Here is a 19,618-nt window from a genome sequence, read left to right as displayed (position 1 = left end):
CCAGTGACTCCAGACTATATTTGGCCACAGGGGCAGGTGCTCCTGGAAGCTGTCATTGATACAGGGCCCTCCCCCTGCCTGGACTGGATATCCATGACCACATGGAAGAGATGACTACTACCCTCTGGCCCTTGAGCACCCACCCCACCTAGGGGCAGTCCTGCAAGACTTTGGACTCACACCTCCAAGAGAAAGATCCAGAAGAGACGGGAATTGAGAGACCTGCCCTGCCTAGGCAAACTTAGAACACCCCTTCCCCACCTCCATTCCAGATAAACAACCCTCCCCCCACGACTGCTATTTTGGGAGCAGAGTGACAGCTGAGGGGCTGATAGACTTGGACACACAGCAGCTGCCCAGGTCCCTCTGGAGACTTCCAGAAATGCCTCTGTGGAGGGAGGAGGAGAGCAGAGTGGAGGACGATCCCTTCTTCTCTTCTCTTCATACTTGTTCATAACACCCCTGCTCTAAAGAGCCTACTTTTAGAAAGCCCAGCAGGACTTGCTGACTTGCTGTGCGTGGGTGGGCTGCTGTTTGAGTTCAACTATCTCCTATCTCTCCCTGTCTGCATTGATGAATGTACTCAGTTCTCCCATCTGGCTGTGACTCCCTTGGATGTGGGCTCTCTTCCTCTCCATCAGGTCAGACCTGGAATCCCCTGAGCTCAAGGACTGTCACCCACTTTCCTTTGATCCAGATCTCTCCCAGGACAAGAGGAGGCTCTCTTCAAAAGTAGCAATCACCATGGCAGAGGGGTCTCTCTGGGAGCAGGCATTACTTGCTTCCTGACAGCCAGCTTTAAAGGGTTGTCCTCACCCAGAGACAGAACTCTCCTCTCCTTCAGTGTCGGCTGCTGGAGGTCAAGGATGCTGCTCAGGGACTTCTCCTATCACCATCCCAGGTATGGAGCCTAGCAGACAGTGCTCTGGGCATGTTTTATGGATGAATGAATGAATGAATGAATGAATGGTGGGGTGGCTAGCTGAATGGCATCTTCATTCGTTTTTGTTTTTTGTTTTTGTTTTTTCGAGACAGGGTTTCTCTGTGTAGCTTTGCACTTTTCTTGGGAACTCACACTGTAGCCCAGGTGGTCCTTGAACTCTCAGAGATCCGCCTGCCTCTGCCTCCTGGGATTAAAGGTGTGTGCCACCACCGCCCAGCGGCATCTTCATTCTTATGGTTTGCTCCACTTACCTCTATTCTCCCCACACCTCCCACATAGTTCAAAACACGCCTGAAAGATACTGAAGAAAAGCCGCAAATGGGGGCACTCACAGTAGCTTCTGCAAGCAGGGCTGTGATTTTAGGATGTGGATTGTACATCTATGTGACCTTGGACAGGTCTCACTGCCCTGCTGAACAAAGGGCCCAGCCCTAGCACGTGAGCTTGTTTCTTTTTTCTCTCACCTTGTTTTCCCAGCTGGCTTCAGACTGTCTTCAAACTCCTAGACTTAGGCAATTCACCGCCTGAACAGCTGGAACCAGAGCTGTGTGTCACCATGTCCATGTTAACACACAGTTTTAAAATGGTAAAAGGGTGGGTGCGTGCGTGTATGGGTAGATGGATTCCCTGCTCTCATGGGATCCCAAGCCCAGATCCTCATTTGTGGTCCAAACAATGAGGCAATGTGACAAAGCATCTCACTGCCAGCAGAAACGCTTTGGTTCTGTAGCTTTTGGACCAAGGGGTCCTACATTCAATTCCTGATTCAGTAGTTCATTCCACAAGCATTTGTTCTGTGTCTCCTATACATCAGTGGACATGACCGACAATGAGGAACACCAGAATGCTTGGAAAACACAAAACAAGAAAGACAATGTCCTAGGAAAGGCTTCCTTTAAAAAAGGATAATTGAGTTAATCTATGGAAAGTTCCCAGAACACTATCTGGCAGAGAATAGTTGCTCAGTCCATTTTGTCAGATGATTGAATGTATGTGTGAATGAGTATATTTAAGGCAAGACATGAACACTGTAAATTGGTTCCTACCTGGGTCTGTGGAAGCTGTCACAACAGAATACCCAGGTAGAGAGACTTTAATAACAGACACATACTTTCTCGCTGCTCTGGAGTTGAAAGGACAAGGTCAAGGTGCTAGAAGGGTGGGCTTCTGGTGAGGCTGCTCTCCCCTGCTTAGACGCAGCCATCTTCTGGGTTTACATGGCTTCTCCTCTGTGTGTGCCTGGTCGAGGTGGACATAAAGAGAAGAATGGAGGGACTGGGTGTGCACTTTGGAGGCTTTTCCTCTTGTGAGGGCAGTGCCTCCATCTGCTAGGGGATCTACCTTTCTGGCCTCCTTTAACTTTTATTAGTTTCTTATAGGCTTTGTATTCTTTCCACTTATGCATGAGGGGAGCGGAGACTCAATTCTGTCCATAACAGTTCCAGACAGAATAAACTGCCTATGCAAAAACCACAGCTACAGGAGTAGGAGTACAGCTTGAAAGAGCTCAGAAAAAAAAATGCCAGGACAGCTGGGCATGGTGGCCCATCCTATAAGCCCAGCATCCTGGGAGGCACAGGCAAGAGAGAGGATCGCGGAGCTCAAAGTCAGTTTAGGCTACACACCCAAAGCCTATCTCAAAAGTAAATAAATTAATAAACAAATAAAATTCAAAAAAACACAAACCAACCAATAAATAAAAGTTTCCGCCTCAATCCAATAGTTTCCTGGTTTGGATTTCCACCCCAGGAGAAAAGGGGATGCTGCCTGGACCCCTTCACCATTTCCTGCCTCAGTGAATTAGGCTGGCAAATCAGCTAACTTCTTTGCGTTTCAGCATCCGTGGTCTACTAAAGTTGGCAAGAGTCGCCCTGGTGAAGAGTGTGAAAGATCATAGCCTGCGAGGGATACAGTAGAAGACGCGGTGGAGTTGGCTCCTGGTGACTCCACTTGCACGCCTGACTCTCTCCTCCGAACACCAGAGGGCACTGTGGCCCGCGGCTGCCCCCGCGACGCGAACGCGGCGCTCCATCCCTCCGCCTCGCTTCTCCTCCACGTGGGGACGCAGGATGGCGGCAGCTGTGGCGGTGGGTGTACGCGCACAGGGCGGGGACGCCGCCTCTCCGCGTGGGGGTCCCTAGGCTGGAGGGAGGCGGAGGGGGACTGACCGCCTCCCGGCTTGTTTCCGCAGGACGAGGCGGCGTCCGGCGACGTGCAGCGGCTTCTCGTGCAGTTCCAGGATGAGGGCGGCCAGCTTCTGGGCTCCCCTTTCGACGTGCCCGTGGACATCACGCCCGACAAGCTGCAGCTCGTGTGCAACGCGCTGCTGGCCCAGGTGAGCACTCCGAGAAGAAGCTGCGGTGTTGCCGGGGACCCCACTGCGCACCGATGGTGATGTGGGTCGGTCCATGGAAAAAGGTTCTCCACGCCGACCCACCTGCGGACAGGCTGTGTTTTGAATTCACCGGATGTAGTATTTCCGTAACTCCTTGGCGCAGCCCAACATAAGTATCCCCGTTTTACAGAGATGCGCAGCGGGATTAAATTGTTCGCTACGGTGGTACGCCGTAGTTGTTGGATTGATTGAGCATTGGAACCCAGATCTGTCTGCCCGTGTTACTAATGCTGCCCTCTGTTGGGGAGGAATGACAGACTTACAGATGCAGCTGGTGGACCTCCACCCTCTTACTTAACCAGACCTTGGTGTGCGTTTTTTAACCATCACCGATTTATAGGTGCAGCATATTTGGTGATTTCCAAAACAGTATATGATGCTGTGTATTGACTCTCATCCTAGACCTTAAAAATACCAAGGACCTGAATTAGTCGTCAGGATTAGGGCTTTGAGCTAATTATTTATTTGCACTAAGCAATTTTTAAAAACCCACCAAGTGGGGATATTAATCTTTACTTCCCTGTGTTCTGAGATGCAGCTAAAGGGCTTCAAAATTCTGTGAGTTGCCTAGGATTACTCCTCCGTAATTTTAAAAGGTTGTGCTTGGTGGGCAATGGTGAGGATATCCCAAGAGAGGTGGCTGGAAAAAGACAGCCTCATCCCCCCACAGCCCATTGGGGAGCAGGCTTCCCCCCAACTGAGGGCAGAGGCTCATCCTTCTGTGGCAGAGTTGCCCTTTACTCCATTTTTCTTGCCCTCAGGAGGAGCCCTTACCCCTGGCTTTCTATGTCCACGATGCTGAGATTGTGTCTTCGCTGGGGAAGACGCTGGAGTCCCAGTCTGTGGAGACAGAGAAAATCATAGACATCATCTACCAGCCCCAGGCTATCTTCAGAGTACGTGCTGTGACTCGGTGCACCAGCTCATTGGAGGGTCACAGCGAAGCAGTCATTTCTGTGGCCTTCAGCCCTACAGGAAAGTAAGGACCTGGGCAGAGTCATTGGGATTTGGAGGTGCAGCCTTTGGTGTGGAGAGAGCACTCCTGAATTACGATCCATAGGGTCTTAAGCTGGAGATCTGGACTCCAGTTACAATCTTATTGGGGTTGGGTCCCCAAAGGCTAACACTACCTGCCTGGAAAGAGGCTGTCTTGGACCTCTGGAGATTTGATCCACCCTGTTTTTTCCAAGCTGTGTCAGTTAAACAAGTCAGATTCCTTTATCTGTTACTTCCCTGTGAAAATGAATCGTTTTTTCTCACAGTACTTCTCAAGTATTCCAGCTCAACAGTTGAGCTGGGTGTGGTGGCCCATGCCTTCAATCCCAGCACTTGGGGTGGTAGCATACGCCTTAAATCCCATCATCCGGGAGGCAGAGGCAGGCAGATCTCTGAGTTCAAGGCCAGCCTGGGCTACATAGTGAGCTCCAGGACAGCCAGGGCTACACAGAGAAACCCTGTCTTGAAAAAGAAGAAGAAGAAAAAAAATTAAAGCCCTGGTTATAACTGTAGCTGTTCCTGCCAGGAAAGAGGAAGAGAGAAGTGGCGTCCTGGGGTCTTTTCTAGGTGGCATCAGTGTCCTGTCTCTCCTCCTCAGGAAAGGAGAGTCTGTTCCCAGAAGATGGTTGGATAGGCAGCAGGAAATGCACATGTGCAGTGTCTCAGGGTGGCCCCACCACTGCAGCAGTCAAGCGGCCTCTCTTCCCCAGGTACCTGGCCAGTGGTTCCGGAGACACCACTGTGCGCTTCTGGGATCTCAGCACCGAGACGCCGCATTTCACGTGCAAAGGTCAGTGTGCATTTAACCATGTAAGGGATCTTAATTCATGCCAAATGGTTAGCTCGGGTAGCTTCTGGTAGGACTCAGAAGGATCCAACCCATTAGCATCCTGTTCACAGCTGCCTGCCCCTAGAAGCCAGTCAGCCACTTAGAAACAAACAGATACTGGACCAACGTGTGTGTGGGGAGGAGCTGAACCGTTGGTAGCAGGGACAGCCTGACTTTGTGTTAACCTTTGCCAAAAGGGTTTTCAGACCTAGCGTAGATCAGAATCACCTGGAGGGCTTGTTGAAATACAACATCCTAGCTAGGTTCTTAACTGCTCCCCACACCCGGCATTCTCCAGAGCTTTTTTTTTTTCAGCAGGGTGGGGCCTGAGTCCATTTCTAAGAAGTTGTATGTTGTGCTGCTGGTCTGGGGACCCCCTAGAGGAGTCCACCGCAGGGTGTGCTCCCTAGCTAAACTTTAGTTTTTGCATCTGGAGAATGAGAGTGGTTCTTGCTTTTTATCCTAGAGCTGGTAGAAGAAGGGGTGGTGTGCGTAGAAACACCCCGTACCATATGTCAAGCACGGACTACTAGAACGTGGCCGAGTTAGCTGCAGAGCCGTGGCGCCTGGCCTGTGTGTGTCCCCACCACCCCACCCCACCCCTCCCGCACCACTCCTTTAGTTCAGTTCATTTACATGGCAGTTGGTTAAGGGGGGTTTGCTGTTTGCCACACAGCGCTAGGCACTGGCTAGAGATAAAGGTGAATGGAGCTCCTCTCTCCCTCCCCTGCTTTCACAGGACACCGGCACTGGGTCCTTAGCATATCCTGGTCCCCAGATGGCAAGAAACTGGCCTCAGGCTGCAAGAATGGCCAGGTAGGAGACATCAGGATGGATGGGCAGAGAATGGCCTCTGAGATCTTGAAGGGTGTGTTGGGGGGTAGCTGGGAGGTGTTTGTTAGGACAGGTTGCAGGAAGTTATTTTATGAACTTCTGTCCTTCAGATTCTCCTGTGGGACCCAAGCACGGGGATGCAGGTGGGCAGGACCCTCGCTGGTCACAGCAAGTGGATCACAGCCCTGAGCTGGGAGCCTCTTCACATGTAAGTGAGACATTTTCTGGAGAGAGAAGTCAGTGACAGCTTGACCTTCCGTGGCCACGTCCCCTGCTGCTTGGAGGCAGCTGCTCATCCTTGACCTGAGCTGCTCATCTGCTCATCCTTGACCTGAGCGTAGCCTGGCTATGCAGTCAGAAAGCCGACAAGAAATTGTCCTCAGCCTCTGAGCCAGGAATGAGACACGCTATGGGCAGTCATGGCCAGATCAGACCTGAGGTTACAATTCTCCCTTGACCAGGAACCCCGAGTGCCGATATGTGGCCAGCAGCTCCAAAGACGGCAGCGTACGAGTTTGGGACACAACCGCAGGCCGCTGTGAACGCATCCTCACCGGGCACACGCAGTCAGTCACCTGCCTCCGCTGGGGAGGTGATGGGCTTCTATACTCTGCTTCCCAGGACCGCACCATCAAAGTCTGGAGGGCCCATGACGTAAGGGCTGGGAAGATTCCGAAACCGGTCTCACGGGTCATGGGTGCGGGTGCCAGTGAGTCTGGTGTTTCAAGAATTATATTAGGAGTCCCGCCAGTCCTCCTGGGACAGCAACTCAGTGGTTAGTGCTGCAATGTTGTGGGGATTCTGGCTTGTTATGGAGTTGTTTGCCACCTACCGCATCCCAAACCCATTGGACTAGGTAAACCCTTTTATTCTGATGTACTTCTCTGCCCTGAAACAGGCCAGTAGTTACCTTTTCAAATGAAGAGGGGTGTGAGTCCCCAGGTGTGGTTTGACTAAGGTGACCATGCATAAGTGATGGATTCTTGGGTTCCTGATTCTTGTCCTATGTTACCCATCCCCTAGTGGGGTGTGGGGTATGATCTCTCCCCCAATCCTAAGGTGTGTGTGTCTGTGTATGTCTGACCTGTCTCTTTCTGCCCTAGGGTGTACTGTGCCGGACTCTTCAAGGTCATGGCCACTGGGTGAACACCATGGCACTCAGCACAGACTATGCCCTGCGAACAGGGGCCTTTGAGCCTGCTGAAGCCACAGTGAATGCCCAAGACGTGCAGGGGTCCTGTGAGTGAGAGGTGGGAGGGGAGCAGGCTGCCTGGAAAGAAGCCAGTTCTTCAGGCTAGTGCGTGGGTGTCGGATGTCTAACCAGTCTCGTTCTTTCTCTCTCTCCTTTGGTACCTGCACAGTGAAAGAGCTGAAGGAGAGAGCATCGAGCCGCTACAACCTTGTGCGGGTGAGTGTGTGCCACCAGCATGCAGCCCCAGCTCAGCCCCCCTCCCCCTCTTTCTTTCCCCCAAGACAGGGTTTCTCTGTGTAACAGCCCTGGCTGTCCTGGAACTCACTCTGTAGACCAGGCTGGCTTCAAACTCAGAGATCTGCCTGCCTCTGCCTCCCGAGTGCTGGGATTGAAGACATGCGCTACCACTGCCTGGCTCAGAACTCTTTCTCATCTGGTCACAGAAGTTCCACAGTCACTTAGGCCTCTCCCTTCTAGCCCCAGCTCAGTGTTTTTATTCCCAAAACTTGTTCTTGGTCCTCATCCTTTATAATCTTCAAGCCTTAAAGACTGGGCATCATTTAACTTTTATTATCTTATTTACTACTGTTGTCTATTTTTTTCCTTTCTTGTCTAAGGAACACATTTACATGGTCTGAGGTTCAAAAGATACAAAAAGATCATGAAACACCTCCCATCTTTCACCCAGTCAGGCATCCCTTCTGGAAGCATCCAGTGCTGCCAGTATGGCCGTTCATGCGCTCAGTATGCACAGAGTGTATATACATAAATACAAAAGCCATCCCCTTTTAGCGCCATTCTGTACGTTGGTTTGTATCTTAGGATTCCTTCCACCCGTATAGAATTCCTTCTCCTCGTGGGCTAACCTGGAGTTTGGTGTGAGCTTGTGTCCCTGCCGGGCTTCATGTCCCTGGTCCTGGCCTCTGTTGCTGTTTGCATAGCCAGTATCTGACCACATCCAGCAAACATGGTGTGCTTTCTTGCCCAGGGCCAAGGCCCAGAGCGGTTGGTATCTGGCTCAGACGACTTCACCTTATTCCTGTGGTCCCCAGCAGAGGACAAGAAGCCCCTCGCACGGATGACAGGACACCAGGCCCTCATCAACCAGGTGCTCTTCTCTCCGGACTCCCGCATCGTGGCCAGTGCCTCCTTCGACAAGTCCATCAAGCTGTGGGATGGCAGGACCGGCAAGTGAGTGCCGGGTGGGGGCCGTCCCTTATTAGCAGTGGCGTATGGCGTGAGCCTGAGGTCGCCACTTGCTACTTGTGTGGCACTGGTGGAGTCTGATTTCCTCAGCTCACACTTCTCTCTGACACGTACACTGAACTTGGATTAGTAAGATGGCATCTTTAGGGCTAGCACTAAATGTTCGGACTAGCCGCAGAGCCAGGGATGCAGCAGCCCTAGAGAAGGTGAACAGTAGCTAGGACTGAGTTGTCCTCGGAGGGTGTTCCACACACCAGTGGCACCAGCATATCTCTGGGAACTTGGACAGAAATGCAAAGTGTAGGAGGGGGTCTAGAGAGATGCCTCAGCAGCTAAGAGCGTATACTGCTCTTGGAGAGGACCCAAGTCCACTCCTTAGCACCTACCTCGGGTAGCTCACAACCACCTGCATCCAGCTCCAGGGGGATCAATGCCTCTGGCCTCCACAGGCACCTGCAGTCCTCTATTTATTTAAAAATAAAAATACGCCAGGCAGTGGTGGCGCACACCTTTAATCCCAGCATTCGGGAGGCAGAGCCAGGCGAATCTTTGTGAGTTCAAGGCCAGCCTGGTCTACGGAGCGAGATCCAGGAAAGGCACAAAGCTACACAGAGAAACCCTGTCTCGAAAAACCAAAATAAATAAAATAAAAATACATGTCTTTTAAAGGTTAAAAATGCAATTGTGTGGGGCTGGAGAGATGGCTCAGAGGTTAAGAGGACTGGCTGCTCTCCCAGAGGTCTTGAGTTCAATTCCCAGCAACCACATGGTGGCTCACAACCATCTATAGTGGGATCTGATGCCCTCTTCTGGCACATGCAGATAGAGCACTCATATACATAAAATGAATAAATCTTGAAAAATGCAAGTGTGGACTCCAGTCCAGACCTTGTGAATCAGAACCTGCATTTTGTAAGATCACCTGGTGATTGTGTTGTCAGTTAACGCCTGAGAGGCCCTGATGGGAGGGGGCATGATGCACCAACCATTATTGGGTTGGAAAAGAGGCATGAGTGTGTGGGAGCAGAGACGGAATGTCCGTTGCTGTGTATTTTCATACAAAGTTCTTTGACATGGTAATTCAGTTCCTTTAGAAAACCAGGAAATACCTGCCTTTAATCCCAGCTCTCAGGTGGCAGAGGCAGGGAGATCTCCGAGTTCGAGGCCAGCCTGGTCTACAAAGCGAGTTCCAGGACAGCCAGAGCTACACAGAGAAACTCTGTCTCGAAAAATCAAAAAGGGGAAAAAAAAAAGAAAAGCCAGAAAACAGTCCCAGGCCTAACAGCTCATCCAGACGTCACAGCCAGACTCTGTTAACTTGAACGCTCCAGCTGGGCCTGGCCCACTGTGTTACTCCATGCCACCTGTCAGCTGGCACCTGTTGTGTTGGAGGGCATCAGGCAGATGGGCTAAGCAGGTGGCACATTGGGTTTTCAGACATGCAGAGTCGTGCGGGTCTGGAGGCTTAGCAGGAGGCAGCCTCAGAGCTGCTCACCTGGAGAAGTTTCACACAGTAGTAATGGCCAGTGATGATTAAAATGGTCTAGCATGGGCCCAGGCAATGCTAGCAGGCAGCCAAGGTTGAGAACCACTGTTGTGGGTACAGAGGACATATTGAAGCTCTAATATCCATCCCTGGCTTCCCCTGGCTCAGGTACCTGGCTTCCCTGCGTGGCCACGTGGCTGCCGTGTACCAGATTGCCTGGTCGGCTGACAGCCGGCTGTTGGTCAGTGGGAGCAGTGACAGCACACTGAAGGTATGGGATGTGAAGGCCCAGAAACTGGCCACAGACCTGCCTGGCCATGCTGATGAGGTAAGACCGACCCCGCGGGGGCTGGGATTGACCCTGGCCCCTGGCCCCTTGCCCTTAACCACTCTACTGCCCAACTTCTTTCTAGGTATATGCTGTCGACTGGAGTCCAGATGGCCAGAGAGTAGCAAGCGGCGGGAAAGACAAGTGCCTCCGGATGTGAGTGGGGGTGCAGTAAAGACTGGGGTGTTCGGGTCTCCTGGCCTCTGCTCTTTGCCATGGCATGGAATTCAGAACGCATTCTTATGCTCTGGAGGGAGGAGGTGGGAGCCAGAATCTCTATGGGAGGTAGAGCTAGGGGTTTATGGGCGACCCTGGAGGAACCTATAGGTCTCCACGGTGCAGCAGTAGTTCACTATTAAGATATCAGGCTTTGCACTCGTGAGACCCAGGTTCAGATCCCGGTTCTGTCAGTGTGCGGGTACAGCAGCACTTTCCTAGACAGGAGGGTCACAGGAGAGAACGCTGACACCTAACGCGCTCTGCTTGTGACCGCAACTTGACGATCTGTAGGATCGCGGGGCAGGACTGAGGGAAGGAGTGGGGTCCTGGAGGGGGCTACTACATAGCTGAGCCTCAGAGCTAGAGCAGGTGCCAAGCTCTTGACAGGGCTGTAGGCAGCATGGACCCCTCCCACGACGACTCTCCCCCCACAGATGGAGAAGATGAAGAACTCCACAGCTTCCTGACCCCTACCTGGACTCAGCCTCCTCCTGCCCTGCCAGAGACCAAAGCACGTGGTGGCCACCTGCCCAGGACAGGTGGTCCGCATGTGGCAGTCCTTGGAAGTCACAACATGGAGCTAAGCCGTGGGCACGTCTGGCTAGTGCTGACAGCACTGGGAAAGCCAGGCCTCTGGTCCCGTGTCCCTTTTCCAAAGTGCCAGCCGTACAGGCCCGGACCCTCGGCTGTGAGGCCAAATAAATAACGTGTATTCAAGTGCCTGTCCTATAACCCCACGGTCAGCTGAGGACTCTGAGAAGGTCCATGCATCCCCTCCCTTGCACCGTGTGACAGCAGCCCATGCTTCCTAGCTACCCTTCCTGCTGCTTCACTGTGTGACAGTGACCTCAGGAAAGGCTGAGGCTCTGCCCTCCGACGGGGTCACTCTGGCCGTGCGCCTGTTTGTACCAGCCAAAGTTACGTCTGGAGACCCTTCTCAGCCTGCTCACGAGGACTCTGGTATTCAAACCCAGAGGCTTGCCGCTGTCTCTCCTGACCTAGCACTGTGCTAGGCCCTCAGGCTAGAGAGGAAGGCCAGGGCCATTCCACCTGGGGGTAGGGGGCACTGGTGTGGAACACTAGCCACGTCGGCACAGTATGATGAGGACCTGTGCTCTCTGAGGACCTTGAAGAAGGAATGAAGGTTATCCCAGTATTTCAGGCCTTGACTGAGACCTTTCCCCTGCAAGAACCTACCTTCCTTTTCTCTTGCTGTAAATGGTTAGCTGGGGCTCAGCATTGTCTGTTCGTGGCCTCCAGTCATCTGTGGAGGAATTCCTGAGTCTGCCTGACCCTGGATCCGTATGCTTCCCGCCTCCATTTGGGGCGTCTACAGTTTTGCAGTCACCTAGCTGTGGTGGTCAGCCTCCCCTCACACATTAGGACTGCAGGAGAGGCTTGGGGTCGGGCACTTCTGCTGTGTCCCTGACCCTGACCCTATCCCTGATTGGCCTCACCTATTAGGGTTAGCGACCCAAGCCCCAGGAGACAATGACCTGTTTGTACCTCACAAGAGGGAAGAGCTAGGATATAGCTAGAATATCTACCCCCACAAAGCTGGGCTCTTAGTCTCGAGTGTCAGCCTGTCACCCAGCCATCCTTATTCTCATGCTGGACTGTTGGTTCCGACAAGAAGCTGGTGCTCTGGCTCGGCTTAGATTTATGGCAACAGGAAGCAGACTCTCAGGGTATTGGATGGGCCTTCAGTTCTTTAATGAGGGACCTGGAACCAGCCAGGTCAGGGAGGAAGGAGGGCACCTAGCAGCTGTTGGGCAATGGCCCAGCCCAAGGTGTCTCAGTGAATGGGGCTTATGTCTGTCCTTGGCCTCGACCCAAGGGTGAGGTTCCAGTACATCTGCCCCCAGGCCCTTGGCTGACAGGCTAACTAGTGGTTCTTGGTACTTGGTGGTACAGTCCATCTCATGATTCTGGTTCCTGAGGACCCAGGGCCAAGACTGACAGTGGGCAGGGGATAGCCTCGACCCACGCCCCCTAATACGGATATAGGTATTCCAGATCCTCCATCCTCCGCATCTCATCCATCGTCATGGACACGGTTCTCCGCTGAGGTTGTTTGCGCTGCACGGTGACCTGGATGGGATTGTTCTCGGGGAAGCTGTTGAAGTCGGTAGGCACGGTTGCAAACTGAAATAAAACAAGCACGCTCAGGATGCCTTCCCAGGCTAGAGCCTGGCTCTTCGCTCCTCTCCATCAACCTCTTGCTGCTAAGTGAAATCTTAGCCTCATGCAACACAGTCATCGTGTGGTTCTCTCTACCCTAGAACCCTGACACCTACAAACTGTTCCCTTTGGTCTCTTCCCTTTTTCCCCTCACTCACAATTACTGGAATTGAGATATATGAGAATTCACAGCTTTAGAAAATGAACACTGTGGCAATACTACTACCATTATCAGCTTGCATTTCTAATTGGGCCCTGAACAGCTTAACCCCTAAACCAGCAGTCTGGAATTAATGCTTGTTGGCCCAGGCATAAGGAAAGCAAGGACATGAGGCTTGGGGGGGGGTCCTTCCCCCCACCCACCCCCCACCCCCCGGTTTGGTCTTTGGCTTGTAGTTTTTTGCCTATCTGGGCCAATGGTTCTTTCCTTCAGCACCTTCGTTCTCTGGGTGGGACTCCCTCCCTAGCCCTGGGCCTTTCTGCTTCCAGGACTTACTTTATAAGGCTTACACCACTTCCCTACCCCCGCTGTGTTGGCTGCGCGGACAGTAAGGCAGTAACCCGTGTTCGGCTTCAGCTCCATCAGCTTGACAGTGGTGCCCCAGGATCTTGTTGAAGATCCAGGGGCGGTTCTTGACCTTGGGCATCTCCTTGTCGCCTCGCTTGGTCGCCTCCTGCAGCAGCACCTGGTAGAAACTGACCTGCTGCTTGCCCACAGCATAAGTCCAGGAAATCTAGGGGGAGAGAGAGAGCCCAGGCTTCCTCAGGTCTAGCCTGGCCCACAGGGAGAGGTCACAGTGGCGCTTCCATTCCTGTTCCTACTGGAAGAGCTCACTCAGGCATGTCTGGAGGAAAGTGCAACCACCCAGCAACACTGAGAAGAGGAGGAGCTCTGCCCACCACTCCACCATAGGGTGCTCATTCCAGAGACCTAAGTGGCCAGCGGAAAGCTACCTATGGAAACATTCCTTTCTATCTGCAGAGAGGCCGTCACATAGCAACTAAATGACAGACTAGAAGTCTGACTCATATTCAGGGACTTATCATATTGTTTCCATTATCTGGGACTATGTAAACACTGCGCATTATCAGGCCTCCTCCTCTAGGAATGGAGCCTGGGAGTCTAGGTATTGACAAGGTGGCCTGGAGGAACGTGACTGTCCGAAGTCCTCGGTTAGAAACAGACACACTTTCCAGCTCCAACCCTCGCTCAGCTGGAAGTAAGCTTTCTCTGAATTTCTGACGAACTTGATCTTAATCTCTTCTGCATTGATCGGGAAAGCAGTGAGCCCATTTCATCTTGCACTAAAGCTCCGTAGACCAGCGCTCCCCTAGCTGCCTCCCTCCCTAAACCATGAACTTGAGGTCACACTCTCCATGGAGCTTAGTTACCGCCTACACGGTAAGCCTTTGCCAAGAGAAAAGCATACCATAGCTGTGGAATCGCCAACAGTGTGCTCGCAGATGAAGGGGGCCTCTGGCACATCCAGGACCACAGAAGACTCAGAGCGTGTTGAGGAGGTGTCTGTGTCCAGTGCAGGGTTGTCAAGGTCCAACAGGCCCGCGGGGGCTATTTGGGACCTTGAGCGGGGGCAGATGGCCAGATTCTCATTTTCTCTGTTCTTGGTCAGTGACGATAAACTGAGTTTGTTTAGCTCACCCTCCAGCATTCCGGCAAAGAAGCTGTTATTGGGCTGAGTCACAGCCAGTTTGATGGGGTTCATCAGAGTGGATGATATGGGGGACACACTAGTGTCATCTGAGCTGTATTCAGAATCTTCTGCTGGCATCTGCTTCCTGGAGTGGGGAGGATATGGATGTCAGATGAAGGAGGCTACGCCAACCCATCCAGCCTGAGGAACCCTGAATACATGGCCTGGGGCCTCCACCAGCATCCCCAACTGTGGAACTGCTTGGAACAGCAGCCCCAGGGCCTCAAATCCACCAAGGTGCTCACTAAAACTGCAGGTTCTCGGCTCCTGGTCCCCAGCGGGGATGAAAGCTGCATTTTAAGTAAGATCTTCAGGTGGTTCTGATATGAAGTGCTCTGAGAACCACTTAATTTGAGAAACTGCTAAAACTTTTGAGTCCTCCCACCAAAATGGGGTACAAGGGTCCCAGGAAATGACCACAGCAACCAACTGGAGTAAAGAGAAATGTCTGCAAGTACCTAATAAGAAAGTAATAAATTGAAATAATGTCTTTGTTAATATTTCTTTTCTATTACTTTGTGTTCAATGTAATTTGTATTTACTTACTTTCTAATAACTTCTAACAATATTAATTATAAAACATAAAATTAATAGTCTATATTATATGCAATACATATATTGGAGGAGCTCTTGTTCTCCTGGGTGGGGTGGCACAAACACACCTGTAATCCTAGAATTCAGGAGACTGAGGTGTCAAAAGTCCTAAGCCAGTCCAGGCTGTATGGTGAGACCCTTGACTCAAAAAAGAATAAAAACACAGCAAAACAAAACAAAAAACCCTTGTTCCCCTGTGGTGGTTTGAATGAGAATGGCCCCCACAGGCTCATATATTTGAAAACTTGGTCCCCAGTTAACAGAACTATTTAGGAAGGATTAGGAGGTGTAGCCTTGTTAGAGGAAGTGTATCACTGTAGGTAGGGTTTGAGGTTTCATAAGCTGGCACTGGGTCTGGAGAGATGGCTCAGTGGTTAAGAACACTGACTGCTCTTCCAGAGGACCTGGGTTCAATTCCCAGCACCCACATGGCAGGTCACAGCTGTCTGTAGCTTCAATTCCAGGGGATCTGGCACCTTCACAGACATACATATAGGAAAAAGAATACACATAAAATAAAGGCATCAAGCCCAGTCTCTCTGTCTCTGTCTCTCTGTCTCTCTCTCTGTCTGTGTCTCTGTCTCTCTCTCTCTCTCTCTCTCTCTCTCACACACACACACACACACACACACCTGCCTGTCTGCCGCTATGCTTCCTGCCATGATGATACTGGACTCAGCCTCTGAAACTGTAAGCAAGCCCACAAGTAAATGTTTTCTTCAATAAGCTGCCTTGGTCATGGTGTCTCCTCACAGCCGTAGAACAGTAACTAAGACATCCCCCATTCTTATGTTGTTGTTTTAATTAGGGGGTATTTTACACACACCACACCAAGAATAACATATTACACTTTTCTTTGCTCTCATCCAAACTCAGATATTAAGACATATTGGCATTACTAAGACCCCTGGATGCCTCTCTCACACTACAAATCCTCCAGCCGACAGAGCCAGCAGAGTAAGATTTTTTTTTCTTCTGTTTATTACTCTCTAGGTGTCATCTTAGGCTTGCTGCATATGTATATTAACTGGAGACAAGACCTATTTTTTTTGCATGTCTTTAGACTCTGTATAAATAAGAGGCATCATCCAGCACATACATACCTATCCAAAACTTGGATTTTGCTCTGTGTTGTGTTTTGATTTGTCTGTACTGATGTACTTACTATATGTAGCAGAGGCTTCAGCCGTTTTGTTTGTTTCGTGGTTTTTTGTTTTGTTTTGTTGGGTGTCTTTTGTGTGTGTGTGTGTGTGTGTGTGTGTGTGTGTGTGTGTGTGTGTGTGTGTGTGACATGAATAGTTGTTGCTTTTGAACTTACTTTGTGTGTGTTGGTGTTTTACCTACATGTATGTATGTATACCACATGTATGTATGTATACCACATGCATGCAGAGGCCAGAAGATGACATTGGATCCCCCATAACTACAGTTACAGATAGTTATGACATCATGTGGATGCTGGGAACCAAATGCTGGTCCTCTGGAAGACCAATCAATGCATTTAAGCACTGAGCCATCTCTCCAGTCCCTGCATACATATGTATATTGTCGCTATTCTTTGCTGTTACAAAGAAAATACATGACCCTGCATTGTCTTGCTGAAGTGCACGAATCAAAAAAAAAAAAAAAAATTAGCTTTCAAATCCTTAAAAAGAACAACTTTGATCCACACATACATATAAGTAAAACTAAACATCACAGACTGATCCTTCCCCTGTGATGTGCTCTGGGACTTCTGATTCTTTGTCTAATCATTATTATCATTTCTACCAGCTAAGATTTCCTGGCCTGTAACGAGGTCCCAATCTCAATTAGTCTAGTCCAGATTCTTACTTCCTGTTTGCTCTGTGGGTCATATGAAGCTCCCTCCCTAGGCTCTAACCCACCAACCTCCTGAGAGATCTGGATCAGTCCAGAACATCCAGCCCTCACCCCAACACTAGCTCTTGAAGGACATTTGAAGCAGATGTTCTTTCTCTTTAAGTTCTGTCCTGTATTTGTAAACTGAAGTGTCAGGATGTTGACATCGTTTAGTCAGACTGTCCTAAGAATCTCTTATTTCAGTCACCTACTGGAGCATGGCAGTGGTGGCACACACCTTTAAACCCAGCGCTCTGGAGGCAGAGACAGGCAGATCTCATGAGTTCGAGACCAGCCTGGTCTACAGAGCAAGTCCCAGGATAGCCAGGGCTACACATAGAACCCCTGTCTCAAAAAAAACAAAACCAACAACAGCAACAAAACAGACTTCCCTGCTGGAAATGCTGGTGCTAAAGGGTCACAGAAGACCCCTAGATCCTGGACTGCTTTCTGGACTCATCTCTTGATTTCCACAGCAGCCCTGCTGGATGGGTGTTAGCCTGTGAACTTGGCTGAGACCATGTATCTAAGCAGTTGAACTTGGATTTGAACTCAGGGATCCTTGCCTGAGATTTCCTCTCCCCCTCACCCAGTAAATCATGAAATTTCCTACAAACAATAGTCATTTATCCAGGTCACTCTAATGATGACCTAGAATGGACACATACCTCTCTTTCATCTAAACTAGCCCACAGTCTGTGGATCCCAATGAGAACTAAAGTATGGAAACTTTTTTTTTTTAAAGAAATAATGAAGGATTTCAAGAGTGGGGCTGGAGAGATGGCTCAGTGGCTAAGAGCAAGGGTTCAATTCCCAGCACCCATATGGTGGTGACTCAAGACAGTGACAGCAGAGCATTAAGCGAAGCCCAGGGCCCACTCATGGGTCACCCCAATTGAACCTGTACTGTTACCTCAGTCATCACCTTGGAAACCCTTTCCCTGGAGATCTCCCTCAAATGTCACCTCCTCTAAGAGGTCTCCCTTTCCTGCAGCTTGTCCCAAACTATACCAAGCCTTTTGAAATCCCCTCTGGTTTCTCAAGGCGCCCTGGGACAGTATTTCCCAGGCTGTACCGTACCACCCTCTTTATTGCCTGACATCCCCCACAACCAACACCACGCACATTAGGCCTGATGTTCTTTGAAGGCAGGCACTATGCTTCCCAGTCTTGCATTCCCAGCTCGACACTGGGTTATATTTCTCACCGAGAGGAAAAGAGTTTTGTGGCATGAAGTTAGAGGAAGCCCAGACTTACTAAGAGGACCAGTGAACCTCAGCTGGAAGGTGGGCAAGGACAATGAAGCGAGAGAAATGAAGGAGAGAAGCCTAGGATGGGGCAGGGCTGGTGGTAAGCACCCAGCACCCTAAACTGACTGATCGAGAAAGGCCTCCCAGAGCAGGCAACCCACATGCTCTCAGAAACTGTCGTGGGGCTCAGGGGACGCCTGGGGAACCTCCTGACTTGTTCTTCCTTGAGGGACTCCGGAGTGGGCTGCGAAGCTTCCCCGGCCTTCGAAAAGAGGACCCAGAATTGTATCTTACATGACGTCGGTGGTGTCTTCCTCTAAGTGGTTGACCAAGCTGTGTCCCGAGGAAAGCGGGAGGCCTTTGGTAGCCAAAGACCGGTTAATAAACTTGGAGTTTGGACAGGGCTTTGGCAGTTGGTCAATCACATTCATAATGTTGAGCGTTTCCTTCTTCTTCGGTATAGCCTCCTCCCCACCCCCCACTTCACAGAACACCTCGGTTGCCATCTGGTGTAGGTGGGACCAGAGCTGTCACCACCGTGCAGGAAGCAGAGAGAAAACTGAGGCAAAGGTCCCACCTTTAGTTTGGGTGGGATGGGTGAGCAATGAGCTGACTTCACAATCATCACCGAGTGTAACAATTAGGGGCCAGCCTCCCCTGGAGGTGAGCTTTGCTGTGCAGCTGGACAGACCAAAAGCCTGTGTCGGGGTGGAACAGAGCCAAGAAACAAACTTCATGGCCCCTTCCAGCACACATGGCCCCTTCTAGGCCACATGTGTGGCCACAGCTGCTCTGTCCTCCTCGGAGGACACCCTCTAGAGCTGTCCTGGGAGGAGGAGCAGGCTAGTGACAGAGAAACACCACCTGGGCTGAGCCAAGGAGCCATTGAAGAGGAAGACCTTGCCTACTGAGGCCGAGGCTCTCTGTCCTGGCATCTCAGCGGTAAATCCCACTGTGGCCAGTAGCACAGGCCCAGTGAAAGCTTACTGTGGTGTGCCGCTCACAGAATAGCTGATTTTAGTGCTAGAATTCCAAATACCTTGAAAGATATCCGAGGCAATTGGTGAACCTGGAGAAATGGTTCTAAAAACGAGCCAGACTTCTCTGCTATGGAAAGAGCCAAAGTATAGGTGGGAAGCACACCCACTACTTCCGGGGAGGGGAGAGAGCAAGTCCAGCAACACTGGCTTTGCAGTTGGATGTGGGCTTGAGATTCAGTTCTGTGCATACTACCTGTGTGACTCAGAGAATAAAAGTCCCATTGAGCCCCAATTCCTTCAACTACAAAAAAAAAAAGAGAGAAAAAAAAAAAAACCTCACTAAGGTTTGTAAAACTGCTTTATTTCTTCCACCGGATGTGGCAAAGAACATTTCAAAATAGTAAACTGTAGGCGGACTTTTCTGCTTGCCGGTTCCCAAATAACCGACACGGAGGCTTAATATTAATTAAAATGCTCAACCAATAGCTCAGGCTTGTTACTAGCTAACTCTTATATTTAAATTAAACAACATTTCTTATCTGTGTGTTTGCCATCTGTTCTCAGAACGGCATGGCCACCTTGCTTCTCTCTGCAACTGCTCCCTACTCCTCTG

The 19,618-nt window shown here is 50.7% G+C and overlaps 2 protein-coding genes across 2 annotated transcripts; one reads left to right on the top strand and one right to left on the bottom strand.

Moving 5' to 3' along the window:
- The first annotated feature begins 2,945 nt into the window (after window positions 1–2,945).
- Window positions 2,946–11,145, top strand: Nle1 (notchless homolog 1). Its single transcript, XM_028866999.2, has 13 exons — window positions 2,946–3,030; window positions 3,135–3,278; window positions 4,100–4,317; window positions 5,045–5,124; window positions 5,903–5,979; window positions 6,108–6,205; window positions 6,459–6,651; window positions 7,101–7,236; window positions 7,359–7,405; window positions 8,178–8,380; window positions 10,050–10,209; window positions 10,295–10,365; window positions 10,863–11,145. Exons 1-13 carry the CDS (start codon window positions 3,013–3,015, stop codon window positions 10,873–10,875), a joined length of 1,458 nt encoding a protein of 485 aa, XP_028722832.1. The 5' UTR covers window positions 2,946–3,012; the 3' UTR covers window positions 10,876–11,145.
- A 972-nt stretch (window positions 11,146–12,117) lies between these two features.
- Fndc8 (fibronectin type III domain containing 8) lies at window positions 12,118–18,603 on the bottom strand. Its single transcript, XM_028867000.2, is given in 5 exon segments — window positions 12,118–12,573; window positions 13,106–13,210; window positions 13,212–13,343; window positions 14,040–14,406; window positions 18,320–18,603. Coding segments are annotated over 5 exon segments (969 nt in total). The 5' UTR covers window positions 18,532–18,603; the 3' UTR covers window positions 12,118–12,420.
- Between the last annotated feature and the right edge of the window lie 1,015 nt (window positions 18,604–19,618).

Source organism: Peromyscus leucopus, chromosome 8b (assembly GCF_004664715.2).
Source record: "Peromyscus leucopus breed LL Stock chromosome 8b, UCI_PerLeu_2.1, whole genome shotgun sequence".
In the NCBI taxonomy this organism is placed as follows: Eukaryota; Metazoa; Chordata; class Mammalia; order Rodentia; family Cricetidae; genus Peromyscus; species Peromyscus leucopus.
The sequence above is the reverse complement of the archived record's forward strand: the minus strand, read 5'-3'. Positions and strand labels throughout refer to the sequence as shown.

Coding starts and splice junctions, on each gene's coding strand:
- Nle1 (XM_028866999.2), top strand. Junction 6,206..6,458: donor AGCTGGGAGCCTCTTCACAT/GTAAGTGAGACA, acceptor TCCCTTGACCAG/GAACCCCGAGTGCCGATATG. Junction 7,406..8,177: donor GCCGCTACAACCTTGTGCGG/GTGAGTGTGTGC, acceptor TTTCTTGCCCAG/GGCCAAGGCCCAGAGCGGTT.